Genomic DNA, 15,352 nt, shown 5'->3' on the forward strand with positions numbered 1-15,352 from the left:
TTGAGTTCATGCTTGAGAAAAAGTGTCTGTGTGTCGTATGCAGACGCAAAGATGGACAGGAAAGGACAAATATGCACTTCCTTCATGTACACATGACTTCATTTAAGTCTTGGGAATGGTTTTTCCATATCATTCAATCACAAGTTTGTCAAGGTTTTCGATATCGCATTGATCTCTAAATAAGAGGCGTCCACTATAAGTTTGATAAAATCACAAGTGTTAATAAATCTTAAGTCTGTAAAAATAGGAATCATCAGCAGCAAGGTCATTGTAATAACATGCCTATGTCTTTTAATCGCTGATGTGTACCTTATTTTTATGTTTTTAGTGTTAGATGTTTGTATTTTGCGTTGTGTTTTGATGTTGGTTAATTTTGATGCTGCTCTTCAGCCAATTGTGTGTGGGTTTTTTTTATTGAATCAGAAGGTGGTGATTAAATTAAATTCACTTCAGTTTAATTAGATTAGATTTAATTTCAGAGTGATTTATATTCCCAAAGCTGTCCTGGATCTTTGAGACATGACACAAAATATGTTAGATTTTTCTTTTGTTGAGGGCTAGTTCCACGTCTCTGAATAAGTAAGTACACTCTATTATAACCGTTAAGTTTTTAAAAAATATACAAATGAAATGCAACATCTGGGATCATATGTTTATTTGCTTTCTATGATACAGTTTGTCATCTATCAATGCAAAAAAATCATGGTCTAATCACAGGCACAGAACTGCTACAAAAATATCATCTGGCAATTTGAGAAAACACACACACATATATATGCATATATACGTATATATATATATATATATATATATACTGAAATAGAGAAGAAGAAGAGCTTTTGCACGTTAAAACACACAGAGGTCATCGTGAGGCCGAGCGCTGCAGAGTGGTGTCCGGTTCTCTCTTTGGTCAAATCTTGTGGAAAAAACAGGTGCTGCAGTGACAGTCTGTGTGGTTTTTCACCCGGATGCCGGCCACCTCCGTCTGACAGAGCAACAGATGAGGAGGAAGAAATAGATACAATAAGTACAACATGTACAGGGCTGTGTGATCAAATGAGCTGTGAGAAGGGTTTGAAAACACACAGGCACTTGAGAGTTAGTTTTAACCAGGGGTTTGGATTAAGGATCTTGCTGGTACTCTCTTTCAATAACCTCCTTTTAATTTTGATGTTAAAAATATATTATTATTTATAAAAGAAGACTTAAAAACTATTTTCTTACTTTTTATTTGCATTTTTAGTTTTATTTCAAAGTTAAAACAGGGTTTTTACTTTGTGACTTTTCCCTCTTCATTCCACCCTGTGTTGTGTACTATTATTGTATTTGCTTTTTAAATGTTATTTCCCTTTTATCTTGAAGCACTTTGAGCTGCAATCCTCGTATGAAAGGTGCTATACAAATAAAGTTTATTGTATTGTAACTATTTGTACTATCTATGCTGCTATCTATCTTGAATAGGCCTCCCTCTGAAGAAGAGATATTGTATCTCAATGGAACACTTCCTGGCTAAATAAAGGCTAAATAATTAAAACATAAAAAAGAATACAGGTCGACTGAATGCATTTGAAATAAGGGAGGCAACAAAAAAGTAATGGGCTTCTGTAAATTATTTACCACATATTTAGGGAATCTGTTTTGTCCAGTTTTTGTGTGGATTTGACCTCTTGAACAATGACTTAAATGAAACCATCTGAGCAAATGCAAAGGATCTCAAGCGCCCCAAAAAACCTTTGGAACTACTGGTTTACTCTTGCATTTGTTTTGGCTTTGCATGTAGTTTTTAACCCTTAGAACACAGAGCATTTCAGCTGATTTTTCCATTACTATGTTTAAACGTACAGTATATACAGAGGCTATAAGGCTATAACATAAAGTGCAATTTGGTGTTGGATACCCTTTTTCCAGCACAACCTGGACAATCTGATGAAATAAAAAAGTAATTTTCACCAGTTATATCAACACACCTGAGCACTCGAGTACTCAAAACGTTTAAAATCGGATTGAATTTGTGAAATTTGGAAATAACGTCACGGTTCAAAGTTCACTTATGCTTTTATGAAGAAAAAGAAAAACGGTAAATTTATGTGAGTTCTGCCCAGTTATTGCTACTTTATATGACTATACCAAAAAATGTGATATAAAATGAATCAAAACTTTGACTCAACAACACATGATGAGACGGAAGAAAATGCATTTTTTTACAGCCTGAATATGTGACATATAAACACACACACCCAGGATGTCCATATAAGGCGTTGTGTTTTATTCCCACGGCAAATTACCAAGGGTGCACCTGTGGCACAGATCAGCGCCACATGAGTACTAAGGGTTAAGTAGCATTACATTATATGTATAGTTATAAGTACCTGAACTAAAATAAAAATCCTGGACTGCAGCAAAATTTAGTTCATGTGTAGTGGTATCAATAAAGTAAACCGTTTCAGTGGAGTGTTGCTAAAAAAGTAAAGCAATGCTAGTGTGAGCTCCTGCTCTAGAGCTCTCCCTTGTGTTGCATTGCCAAAGCAGCCACTAATAAATCAATTCTGTCATAACACTATCTGTTAATAGTGGTGCATGACCTTATTTAAACCAGATTGCAGTTGCAGTGTTCGCAGCATTCACCACACAAGTCCTCATCTGTTATTCTACTCCACTGAAACCATCGGTGGATGTTTTGTTTCCCCCGTGTGTGTCTCTGCACCTGCACATGCACCGTACCTCATAGCTGTGCTTCGCCACGCAGCACGTCGCCTCTGACGTGATGTTCTTGGGGATCGGCATCGTCTGCATGGCCTTGAGCGGCGTCGGGTACGCTCTGGAGAAGCAGCAGCCCTTGCACTGGTAGACTGGATGCTCCCTGGAGAATAAATTGCTCTTTCTCAGAGTGCATTTCTCACAGCCCACTAGAGAAAGCAAAAGAAGAACTATGAGTGGCAATATTCAGTACACACAGAGTAGAGTTTTTGACATTTAATTGATGTCCTTACTGTCTGATAATTCAATGTTGGGGTAAGAATCAGCTATGTAAAGAAAAAAAGACAATAGAAGGAGAGACAGTCCCACTGATTTGACCGAACCCACTGTTGTTGCAGCTGCTGCCTATGGAGACAAAAAGGAAACAGTTGAACATCAACTCAGTCAAACAATGAAGCTACAAGTGGAGATCTTTATTACCATGTTGAGAGAAAGTTTCCCCTTCATTGTGCGTCTGTGCAGGACTCCTGATACTGAGGACCTCTGCTTCAGCCCCGCTCGTTTTATAGTACAAAAAAAACCCCATTAACCTTATCAACGATCTCCACGACCACTTTTTCCATCCACTTCATTATCCTGTCGTAGCACAAACTGATAAGAACAAATGTCAGAAAGTCAAAACATACTTCCATCAGCCGAGCACAATGACTAAGGATGATACATGTAATCCCGGGGTTTTTGTTGCCTGGTGACTGAGGGTTATTATTATTTGTCAAGGGAGGGTCATTGGTTTAGGATTTTCTTGGCAATTTTGATCAACAGCAGCTGGAACATTACTTTGTGCAGGCGGCGTGTTTAATTCTGTAAGTGACCTGAGAGCGTTGTAATTAGATTTCTGCAGAGCATTTCACAAGTGTGAAAGCCAGAAATGTCACTGAAGACACTTTGAAACCCTTTAGATATCTGTGTCTTCTGAAAAAGTGATGCAATGGTGTAGAACAGGTCTTTTTAAGTTTATAGTTCAACATAAATGCACAATAAATGATTTCTGATGCTGAGTTTTAAGATATCCCTTTGTTTCAGTGCAGTGGAGGATAGTTCTGAATAAATGGAGGACTATTTAATCGCTGGTGATCTTCAGGGGAAATCCATCTGTTCTCGTTCAAACATCTGAAATGTCAAGGATGAATATGAATTTATTTTCACGTTTCATGCGTGTGTTTACTGACTTCCTCTAAGTTCCCATGTCCTGTGTCCTTGGTTGTGCTGGTGATAAATCCTGGGCCTACGACTTGTAATTCAATACAGAGATGTGAGTGTGTGAGTGTGTGTGTGACGCTTACCTTTCTTGGAACAGAAGCCCTTGTGGGGACTAAAGGGCCGAGCCCTGCAAAGGTAGAACCTCGTTTCTGAGGTGACCTGTGTTTCGGTTAGAATACAAACCTGTGTGTGTGTGTTTGCATATTTGTACTACATTTGTATAACTACATATAATTTGACCGATATTGAACACACACTTCACCTTTCTGCAGGATAACGCGTTAGAAGAATGAATTAATGAATGAATCTTTATCTCTATTTGTGTTATAATATGGCATTCATAGGCACTTGCGTGTTAAGTGATAAGAATGTCAATAGTGAAAACAATTAAAATGACATCAAATAACCGTTTTCATCTTTTAATAACATGAGATGAATAAAAAAAATTAAAAAAATAACCTGGAGATCATCAGGATAAGAGTGTGGATTGTGGATTAAAGTAACTGCAGTACATTCAATAAAAAAAAGGTTAAAACTCCAGCACACCTCCATAAACAGAATATTTCTATAAGTATCGTTGTGTTTTTGGCTCCTTATTTCTGCCTAAAATGGTCTCTTCATATTGAAAAATAAATAAATAAAACAAGAAAGAAAGAAAGATGATGCATGATGGTACAAATGTCTCTGAGGCGCTGGGGTCACTGTCAACACAGGTGATGTCAATGCAGAGGAAAGAGGCAGAGAGACATTGTGAGGTTAGTAGGTCATGACTGTCCTCAGTCAGTCTGCACAGCTTAAAGCTGAGGTGCTCTGGATTACATCACGATGAAGAAGCCACAAATGCACCAGACAGCCAAGAAGAGTGGGTCAAGTACGGAGCTGAGATCTATTTATCAAAATATAATGACTCTAATATTTATTGAAAGAAGTCCAGCGAATGGACTCCGACCGAATCGACCGGTTGATTCAAGGCAAGTTTAGTTTCCCTCATTGTTGAAAATGAAGTTGACATCTGACATATTAATTAAAATATCTTCTGCATCTAACCTTTATCCCTTCTTCATATTATTTGAGAGCATTTCACCCTTTAGGTACTGTGAGGGCTTTGGACTAAGGATCTTGTTGGTAAGGCCTGTATACTTCTGCACTTTATTATATCTCTCTTTTAAGGTTCCTTTTAACTTTTATATTCTGTTGTGAGTTTTATATCTGAAATTGTCCCGTTTCTGTATCTATTTGTACGGTCTGTGCTGCTATGTTGACCAGGACTCCCTAGAGAAAGAGATCTTGTATCTCAATAGTACACTTCCTGGCTAAATAAAGGATAAATAAAATAAAAAATAAAAAAACATGTTAAAAATGTATTTCCCTAACAGTTACTGTATATTTCCAAGCAACAAGTAGCAGCAAAATACCAGAATGTAGTCATTCTAAGAGACAAAGATAAGGAATGTGGAAAAAAGATCATGTTTTCATCAGTATATAAGATCTAAAACAACAAACCCCCCCCCCCCCCCCAGAAAAAAACCCCAAATCTGTTTTATATGAAATACTACATTTAGCCTCAGCGACACAGGAAATATGATATCATTGATGTCGCTCACTTGAAACCTACATAGTTATTAGGAAGAATGCGGCTGCCCTTTTTCCTCATGATTATTATTATTATGAAGAATTATCCCTCGAAATAGGTTTTTTGGCATACTTTTCTTGGAACAAGAAACACTGCTTTTGACAGGCCATCCATTTTTCTGTTACTTACACCTAAGGAGCTGCACCTCTGTGATTGTTCAGTGGACATCAGAAACTTGATCCCCGTTTGACTTTTTATGGCAAAGAGAGGTTTCTTTTATAGTTCATGTGCATCAGTCTAGCAGAGGCATTATACGCCAGCTGTGCTGACATTTATTTTGTCATTTTTGTGCCTTTTGGGTCAGCACCCATGAGCATGCCAGTGCTTTGGTTTGAGCAGTCCTTTTATAGCTCCAGCACAGTCTCTGCAGACAGAGTTTTGGCCACTGCCCCAAAACCTGCAGAAGATTTTTTTTTTTTACAATCTTGGCACCTGCTGTCTATTGTTTTAGAGCTGATTGCAAAAGTATTTACGTGTGTCTTGTCGAGGAGCATATGTGAAAACTATCTAAAATATCACATATCTAGGACTTGATGATGTCCTTGAATAAATGGGTCGTAAATGTCTCGTCCTATGAATTTCACTTGCATGAAATTTTTACAACACTCTGTTATTGAGTCAGTTGAATGTCTACGACACACCTTGGAATCATATTTACAGATTCAGAAAACGAGCCAAAATTTCGAAAGTAAACCATTCTGTAACTCCGCTCCTCAACACCTGCATAAGATATCCCTCAAACTGGTCCAGCAGTCACCATGCAGCTGTTAATGCGCTATAACTGCAGGGGCTGTTGGAGTCAGTTTCCTGTTAAATGTTTTATTATTTTAGCCATGAGTCAAACATTAGGCCCATGACTCAGAGTCGTGATGAAGATTGCAGACACACCTGATCCCACATTACTACATGGTTTTTATTATGATCAGTAAAGTGTGTTGCACACAGTTCTCAAGGATCAGGGGTAAAAAAAAAGAGATATAATGTGAGATCAGCAAGTTTAAACACATGCTTTTTTTTATTTACAATTTTCCAACTGAGCCCCACAAACCAGTATGAGACGCCCACAACAATTTACAACCTACACAAACTGTTTTTTTTACTAACTGTCACATTTCAGTAAGACACTGTTCCAACTGATCTCATCAGTGATCACTGTATACAGTATTCCTTGAGTGTTTAAATTCGTGAAGAGTGCCCCAGTGTGGTGAAAAGTGGTAAAACGTTGAGCACTCTGCTGTAAACTGCTTGAATAATGGAAGTGTTGTTCTCATAATATGCTGTCGTAAACATGTACCGTGGCTTAATAATCACTTGCAGTTACAATAACATAAACTATTATTATTATTGTAATTTATTGGTGTTTGTATTTTCACGTTAGTCATAATAATAATAATAATAATAATGAATATCTTTGTGAGAAATCCCTGTTTTATTTCATGATAACTGACTTTTGCAGGTGAGCTTGTGTTGTAGTCATCATATTTGTTGTATTTGGCTGTTAAACGGGCCACACCTGTATTCGACACGTAAACATGGCAGTTGTGTGAGTAATAGTGATGGATGCTGTGGATAACCTTCTGCCTATGTGTCTCTGCTGCTGCTCTACTGTAAAATGCATACAAGGCAAGCCCGTGCAGGGCTGTCCAAGAAACCCCATCGACGAGACAAAACTCGAGGCGTGAACGTGGCAGCCATTTTACATCATCAAGAGTGAATGACTGGAGCCGGACCAGTGCCGGGAGTTTTACACTTTTTCTGTATTTTAAATACCACATTTATCTTCTTAAATAACCAACACCATACTCGTTGGTGAGCCAACGGCAGGTAGGGCGAATGCTACTAAGTGGTCACGCGATTGATGTGTAATTCATAGCTAAAAAGTCTGAATCGTGCGGCGCTGTTTCAAACAATGTGGAAACTGGTGGTGGTAGGGAACGAGATCTCCAGACCGGCTTTTTGAAAATGGACTCTTCCTATGTGGCGGCACGCTGACAAACCACGCATATAGCAAGCGGTCCCTCTCGCTCTCAGGGCCTCGGTGGACTTATTTAAATGTGAACGCGCGGTTCTGTCATTTATTTATGTCCGTGCGGACAAGTGGCGATATAACAATGGCCTCGCTGAAATCCCGTCCGAATTAGCATTGCTAGCCGAAGCTAGCCCATTTTGACAGATCGTGGAATTGACATGCTCATTGTCATTGTATGCTAACTGTAGATAGCTGGCGTGGCTGACTATCTTTAGCGTAACTAGCAATCATCTGTTACTGATATACTAGCTGTCATCATTTGGGTCTTATAAAACACGGGGCGTGTACGCATTTATAGAATACGCACACGGGCGTATCGTGTTATTATTCTGAAGAAAAAAAGATCTAGTTAGCTTGGTTGCTACAACATTAGCTGTGTAAACTAGCCCGCGAGCTAGCCTCAACGTGTGCGAGTCAGTCCCTCTGTTAAATCTAACATCATATTCGTCGGGTAAATTGATTGAATGCGAGTACGTAATAGGCGTTTCAGAGTTTTCAAAAGTTTTACAGGTGGAATCTACAGAGGATTCCAGTTACTTAAAACAATGTATATGGAGTTCTAACCGCAGAGATGACACGTGCTTACAGATATGGTGCTATTTATTAGCATTCAGTATCGGTTGTAATGCATTTATTAACTGATATTAACCGTAATATAACATCGGCTGCGTTAATATTGTGTCGAAACATCACATTGCTGTCCACGTTTTGCTGAGTCCAGATTCAGCTGTGTGACTGGGGCTAGGTTAGATTGCCGCCATCCACGAATTTCTGCTCCAGTATATATCAATACAAACAAAGAGGGGCGGAATATTTGGGTTGGTAATTAACTGGACAGTGATTTGAGTCTTTACTTGTGTGACATAAGTGTCAATAAACAAAATGGGTGCACACTCAGTGGTCAGTCACCGGAAACCGGGACTCACTCTCTGATGGAGCACGTGTATCAGCTATCTAGCCTGTGCTGAAGTCAGCAGTGAGAAGGTAAGCTAACATGTAATTTAGAGACTAAAGCAAACAAGGCTTCTGCAGCAGCTATCGAGAGGGCTGGGATACAGGTAGTAGTAAGTCATCTTGCCTCCAGCCAAGTTGCTCAGAACAACCCTGAAAATAAAATGCTGCCATATGGACACAAAGTCTGTAGTTGAACAGTTTTTACAACCCATTTATGCTGGGGGTATGGTATGTGCATCGTCTGCCTTGTGGGTAGTTGGTGTCAATGTGTGCATGATAGGTTCTACCTCATGCAAGCTGAAAGCAGCAAGTATTGAGTGAGGATATGGTGTTATAGTGTCTTAACCACATGACCACATTAATTTGTTTAAAACAGCGTGACATGGCCACTTTTCAAACATGTGATTATAATGTGAGCACAACTCCGTGTCCGAGGTCATTAATGGTCCGATATGTACGTGCATAAAGTGTGTATTTGTTTGCCTGACATGTCAGGCTATACACTCTCCTGAACAAATCCCAAGTCTTGCCCTTGACCCAGGATTAATTTGGCTCATTGCATTCATACAGATTTCTGGAGACATGGCCACAGAACATATTAATGGAAATGGTCCAGAAGAACCAATGGATACCTCTCCTGCAGTTACCCATTCTGAGCACTTCCAGACTTTATTAGATGCTGGTTTACCACAGAAAGTTGCTGAAAAACTAGATGAAATTTACATAGCAGGTAAGGCACAATGAATTCACTTGCATATTCAAATATGCAATTCTTTTGTTTTATCAATTTTTGCATGTACTGTCATTTTATCACATTTTGAATGGGGGAATTGGTATCCTGAAGCAACTTTTTGTGGTTTCCCACCAAAATGGGTACTGCAGTGCTACAAAATATATTACACATAAATTGTGTTAGAATGTGTATATGATTGCATTAGCATTCCCAAAGTGGTTGCATGATCACCGGTGTCGGGGGGTGAATATGTCTTTTATGTAGGAGTGTTTTGGTGATCCAGTCCAATCTCTACATTCAATTCTATGGAATTTCCTCACATTGCTTTAAATTACTGCTGGGTGATGTAGAGGGTGAAATTATCTCATGTTTTGGTAGGACTGTAAGTTTTTTCTGGGGTGAGTTGCAGAAACAAAATTTAGGGGGTCATTTAAGGACTCTTTTGGTTGGTTGGATTTAGAAAAGTACGAGTCTGGCCTTTTCAGCCAGATGGGACTCGGGCAGAGACAATGGAGGCAGCTGTCTGGTGTGTGGCTGCATGGGACAGGTGACGGCCTCTCCATGGAGGAGAATGCCGACTGGCTCATCAGAAACTCCCAGCCGTAGTGTCGAGGGGCATTGGCATATCAAGTTGCACCGTCACATCTGTTGTGATTAGTTCCTGCAAAAAACATGGTGGTTAGAGAGTAATGTGTAGCCTGTCTACTGAAAACAGCTAAATTCAATCAAGCCAGTCCTTCTCCTTTCTTGCATCTACCAAATAGTTAACATTACAAATGTTACAACATCTCAGTCATTTAAATGGGCTCACATGTAAACCACTATGTTTTATCCCTTCAGTTGTAATACATTTTTCTCCTTCAATCACAGGATAGATGGGCAAATTTTCTGTTCACAGCTCCTAACTTCTCTCTTTGTTGTCCCCCTTTCTCCAGGTTTGGTGTCACACTGTGACTTAGATGATCGAGCGATTGAGGCTCTGAAAGAGTTCAACGAGGACGGTGCTGTGCAAGTCCTTTTGCAATTCAAGGACAGTGACCTCTCACATGTTCAGGTATGCGTATAGAACTATTGTCGCCTGATGCTTGAAAACAAAGTGGATGATTGTCCTGTATGTCAATACTTATGTAGTGAAGTCTCGTTGCACAGCAAGTTTTAGATGTATCTACTAGATATACTCTTTCTGTCTCAATAATAGATAATGCTGAATAAATTATCTCATGATGCTGAATAAATTATCTCATGATGCTTTCAGAATAAAAGTGCCTTTCTTTGTGGCGTGATGAAGACGTACAGACATAGAGAGAAACAAGGGACCAAAGTGTCAGAAACCATTAAAGGACCAGATGAAGCCAAAATCAAAGTAAGAATGGATTCTTGGATTATTATTTACATTCAGACTGTTATGTCTTTCAATGCAGAAATGTCATTGCTTGTTACATCCTTATGACATTTGATTAAGCTTAAAAAAAAATAAAAAAAATGGCCGTTTTCTGTCATCAGGCTTTGCTGGAAAGAACTGGATACACACTTGATGTCACAACAGGCCAGAGGAAGTATGGTGGTCCCCCACCAGAGTCCACCCACTCGGGGGCACAACCCACCATCGGTACAGAGGTACAAACATTTTTAAAGTAATGGCAACATTTAATAACGGCACTTTTTTTGTTTGCTGTGCCAGCTTTTGTAAATCCTTTGCAAATTATGTATTTATAGCTTACCACTGTCTAACCTGTCTGCAACCCTTTTATCTAAATGTTCTCCATCTCTGATCTTCACTTAACATTTCAGAATGACTAGTTTCTCATTCATACCAAGTTTCTTCTCTACCCGACAGATATTTGTAGGCAAAATCCCCAGAGATCTTTTTGAGGATGAGCTCGTCCCACTCTTTGAGAAAGCTGGCCCCATCAGGGACCTGCGTCTGATGATGGATCCCTACAGTGGCCTCAACAGAGGCTACGCCTTTGTCACTTTCTGCACTAAAGAAGCTGCACAGCAGGCTGTCAAACTGGTATGTTTACTGCCACCATGACCAGAAAGATAAGGTGTGATAAATTGTAGTGACCTTTGAGACATAATATTGGTGTATTAAATGATGCATCAGGGTGCAAAATCATAACCATATCTAGTGGACATTGGCTGCATTCTGCCTGTTTGATCCCTTGCCTAAATTATTCTCCTTCCTTCTGCAGTGCAACAACAGTGAAATTCGACCGGGTAAACATATCGGCGTGTGCATCTCTGTGGCCAATAATAGGCTGTTTGTTGGCTCCATACCCAAGAGTAAAACAAAAGAGCAGATTGTTGAAGAATTTGCAAAAGTTACAGGTGAGTCCGTGCCATAATTTGGTTTTGCTCATTTGTTTAATCAGGTTCATTCCTTTAAATCTGAATTCACCCTACAAGTTATGCAAGAATCAGTGGGTGATGCCTTGACTGGAAATATTCATATGATTTTCTGACTGTGTCCAAATGATGACAACATATTTTAAGTGCCGGAATGACTTTTGTCACGATGAAGGTTACCGCTAAGATCTGACTGGACACTATGCTTATCCGTCATAGTTTTTTTTGTTTTGTATACTGAATGAAGTCACTTAACTTGTCCCTTCTCCTTTCTCTGTAGAGGGTCTAAATGATGTCATATTGTACCACCAGCCAGATGATAAGAAAAAGAACAGAGGGTTTTGTTTCCTGGAATATGAAGACCACAAGACAGCAGCTCAGGCCCGTCGCCGGTTGATGAGTGGCAAGGTGAAGGTGTGGGGAAATGTGGTGACTGTGGAATGGGCTGATCCCATCGAAGACCCAGATCCAGAGGTCATGGCCAAGGTAAGGCACAGGGCCAAGTTCATCAGTAGCAGGCTGTTAAGTTAATATGTGGCCATAAAATGGGTTTTGTTTTCTGTTGTTCCTTCAGTGTTATTTATTTGTTTTTCTTTAACAAACACAAGCCTTCTTTTTCCTTTTCCTAGGTCAAGGTGCTGTTTGTGAGGAACCTAGCGAGCACTGTTACAGAGGAGATACTTGAAAAGGCCTTTAGTCAGTTTGGCAAGTTGGAGCGGGTGAAGAAATTGAAAGACTATGCTTTCATCCACTTTGAAGAGAGAGACGGTGCTGTGAAGGTACAGGCAGAGGAATTAAAATAGCCCTTTGACACAAAATATATATTCTTAACCTCATTGCAGTAATATTCATCATAGTACCCTGTCCTGTTTGGTTTCATAGGCTTTGGCTGATCTCAATGGCAAAGAGCTTGAAGGAGAAAACATTGAAATTGTCTTTGCCAAACCCCCTGACCAGAAGAGGAAAGAGCGCAAAGCTCAGAGGCAAGCAGCTAAAACACAAATGTAAGGGGGGAATAATGCAGTTTTTTCTCCTACTTATAGTTTAAGAACATTTTTAAAAGTTGTTTTAAGGCAGAAAGCCATATTAAAGTTGAGCCTGTGTATCCTTTTAGGTATGATGAATACTATTACTACGGGCCTCCCCACATGCCACCACCAACAAGAGGCAGAGGCCGAGGAGGGCGGGGAGGGTACTCTTACCCTCCTGATTATTATTGCTATGAAGACTATTATGATTACTATGGATACAATTACCACAACTATCGGGGCGGCTATGATGACCCATACTATGGCTATGAAGACTTCCAAGGGACTGGGAGAGGACGAGGTGGTGTGAGGGGACCAGTGCGTGGTGGTACTAGTCAGACCAGGGGCCGTGCTCCTGTCACAGCGAGGGGCCGGCTTACCTTCTCCCAGCGAGGAGGCCCTGGAACAAGCAGAGGTAAATAACATTTTAAACAATGTGAATATGTTTGATTTAGTGTGTAACATTGAATTTGTCACAGTGGTGATGCGGCTTGATTTCGCTGTTCTGGACGATGCCTGTTTACTTGTAAAAAAAAATTACCTTAATAATTCAGTTTTTATAATTTTTGAAAGTTGACTGTACAGGTCAGTGAAATTACATGTTAAATGAAAGCAGCTGTCAAGTTAATGCCGCAACATATGCTGCTGGTATGAATTGTCTTTAAGCGATCCTACAAATGATAAGGCCGTCCAAGAAATGCACACAACATATATTTTTTTAAATTTACATGGGTACAGCTGCCTATTTGCCTCATAACTAATCCCTGGTGGGTGTCATCTTTCAGAGCAGCCAGTCAGCTTGTTGCTGCCAGCAGATAGAGGTCACAACGTACTGTATTTTTAAGGAGTCCAGCTGAGTCCCACCCTGGTGGCACAAGGTTGTCTTGAGTCTCTGAATTTTGTGGAATTCATTCTGTAGCTTGCTGATTGATGAGGAATTATTGTGTTGCCTATTTCTCATTGTAAGTTTTTCCTCTCATTGGTTCAGCAGGAAAACGGGGCAGAGGGCGGTCCTGACCTGTCACAGTGGATACTGACTTGATGTGTGGGGTTAACACCGTAAGCTGCAATGGATGTTGAAACAAAGAAGAGCATGATGAAAAGGTCCAATGATATTCCAGCCTTACAGAAGAAGAAGCATCACCCCCCCTTCCCCTCATATTTTTCTTTTCTTTTCTTTCTGAAACTGCCACCTTAAAAAGATGACTAGAGGATTTTGGATACTTGCCACAGCCTCTTAGTCCTGAGTCCCTGTACCCAGCCCTGATATACAGGGCTCTATGTATTGCCCTTACAATCCACCCCTTCCCTGTCCCTGAACATGCCATTTTTTAAAAATAATTATTGAAGAATTTGCACTTTTTTAAGTTCTTAGGTTTGAAGTGGCTCAAAGGAGCTTGATGCTATTGTATATTTTTGTGCTAATCGCAATTTTTATTGTCGGAATATCCATGTTAATCTTAATCGTTTGATCTGGATGTTTGAAAGAGAACATTTGCAGGTTTTTAGGGTGTACCCACCTGGCATGGATAAGTCAGGCATTCCAGGAAAGTGGTTCTTTTCAGAACTTGTCTTTAAAGGGTTGGTTGACTACCTCAGTACCGAGGACTAAACTACCCGGCCTGTACTGTAAATAGGGAAACTATATTGATGAAAGCAGGGCTTGTTTTCAAACAAAATATGCACAAGAGCTGCAGCATAAAAGTGATGTACTTAATGTAATATAGTCATTTTTGCTGCTGCTCTGACACTGCAAACAGTCAAACTGGGCATGCAAAACGATCTCATATGATGAGTCTGAACAAGCCCTGCTTTTATCCTATTTTGAACTGAATTAGCCGCCTTGCTTCTTCAGAGTATGTAGTTACTGGTTGTATAGTTTTTTTCGGATAAAAAAATGTTACTTTTGTAAAGGCTTCATCACAGGCATCCAACTGCCTTTGATTTAAAAAAAAAAAGAAAAGAAAAAAGAACAACAAAAATAAAGCCCTGCAGTGTCCCTTTTGTGCCACTGTATTATTCAGGTGGGTTTGTTTTTATATTGACAATTAATTTTCAACTTCATAATAATGTCAAACAACTTAATCCAACCCTTGAACAGTGCAAGATCATGTTATGAAATGATTCCTTGTCAGCTCCAAAGATGGCAACAGTGTCAAACATCGAGTTCATCTTGATTGGAAAGCTGAATTATCCTGTTGCACAGCCAGTGAGCGTGTTAACAGTGGCTGCTTTGATTTTGGTGAGGAGTCATGGTCGCACAGTGGTGGCAAGGGATACTGCAGTGAATGATTTCTCTTTCCAGGTATAGCAGACAGGAAACTGTGCCCTTCAACCCCAGTTTTCTATACAGTTAACTCCCTCAATAAACTTGTAACAACCACCTTTTGAAAAAAAGATGTTAGCAGTTTTAAACCATTGTTGGTGGCCAACAACGTTTTTTGCATTCCTGCAAATAAATTGTTTTATACTGTAAAATGGAGGTGAGTGTAACTTATTTTTGTAATAAAGTTTTTGATTTCTATCTGTCTTTATGATGTGCTCCGTTTGTTTTAAAAAAAGTGGTTTTGGTGAATGTTAAAATAACGAAATTATAGTTCATAATTGTATAAAAATACATTTAACTACAAAATAAAGCAAAGTCGAGATGTCGGAACTGCCTGCAAGAA

General features: G+C 39.5%; 2 protein-coding genes across 5 annotated transcripts; one reads left to right on the forward strand and one right to left on the reverse strand.

The window, feature by feature from the left end:
* Positions 1 to 910: 910 nt before the first annotated feature.
* cga (glycoprotein hormones, alpha polypeptide) lies at positions 911 to 3,194 on the reverse strand (the record flags this gene model as incomplete). Its single annotated transcript, XM_083885903.1, has 4 exons — positions 3,178 to 3,194; positions 2,991 to 3,102; positions 2,722 to 2,906; positions 911 to 985 (listed from the first exon to the last, which is right to left on the reverse strand). The coding sequence occupies exons 1-4, from the start codon at positions 3,178 to 3,180 to the stop codon at positions 911 to 913; spliced, it is 375 nt and encodes a 124-aa protein (XP_083742029.1). The 5' UTR covers positions 3,181 to 3,194.
* Positions 3,195 to 7,308: 4,114 nt separating this feature from the next.
* Positions 7,309 to 13,788, forward strand: LOC310942621 (heterogeneous nuclear ribonucleoprotein Q-like). 4 transcript variants are annotated; one of them, XM_083908033.1, is made up of 13 exons: positions 7,309 to 7,414; positions 9,144 to 9,303; positions 10,242 to 10,360; positions 10,562 to 10,669; positions 10,810 to 10,923; positions 11,144 to 11,320; positions 11,502 to 11,637; positions 11,936 to 12,141; positions 12,285 to 12,434; positions 12,538 to 12,659; positions 12,770 to 13,098; positions 13,469 to 13,561; positions 13,672 to 13,788. In XM_083908033.1, exons 2-12 carry the CDS (start codon positions 9,156 to 9,158, stop codon positions 13,525 to 13,527), a joined length of 1,668 nt encoding a protein of 555 aa, XP_083764159.1. In that variant the 5' UTR covers positions 7,309 to 7,414; positions 9,144 to 9,155; the 3' UTR covers positions 13,528 to 13,561; positions 13,672 to 13,788. The 4 variants fall into 4 exon arrangements, with proteins under 4 accessions (XP_083764159.1, XP_083764161.1, XP_083764158.1 ...); XM_083908035.1 differs by lacking the exon at positions 9,144 to 9,303 and having other exon boundaries at positions 7,334 to 7,414; XM_083908032.1 differs by lacking the exon at positions 7,309 to 7,414 and having other exon boundaries at positions 8,817 to 9,303.
* Positions 13,789 to 15,352: the final 1,564 nt, after the last annotated feature.

This window comes from Microchirus variegatus (assembly GCF_963457635.1).
Source record: "Microchirus variegatus genome assembly, chromosome: 2".
Classification (NCBI taxonomy): domain Eukaryota; kingdom Metazoa; phylum Chordata; class Actinopteri; order Pleuronectiformes; family Soleidae; genus Microchirus; species Microchirus variegatus.

Coding starts and splice junctions, on each gene's coding strand:
- LOC310942621 (XM_083908033.1), top strand. CDS start 9,156: ATGGCCACAGAACATATTAATGGAAATGGTCCAGAAGAACCAATGGAT. Junction 11,638..11,935: donor AGAATTTGCAAAAGTTACAG/GTGAGTCCGTGC, acceptor CTTTCTCTGTAG/AGGGTCTAAATGATGTCATA. Junction 12,660..12,769: donor CAAGCAGCTAAAACACAAAT/GTAAGGGGGGAA, acceptor GTATCCTTTTAG/GTATGATGAATACTATTACT.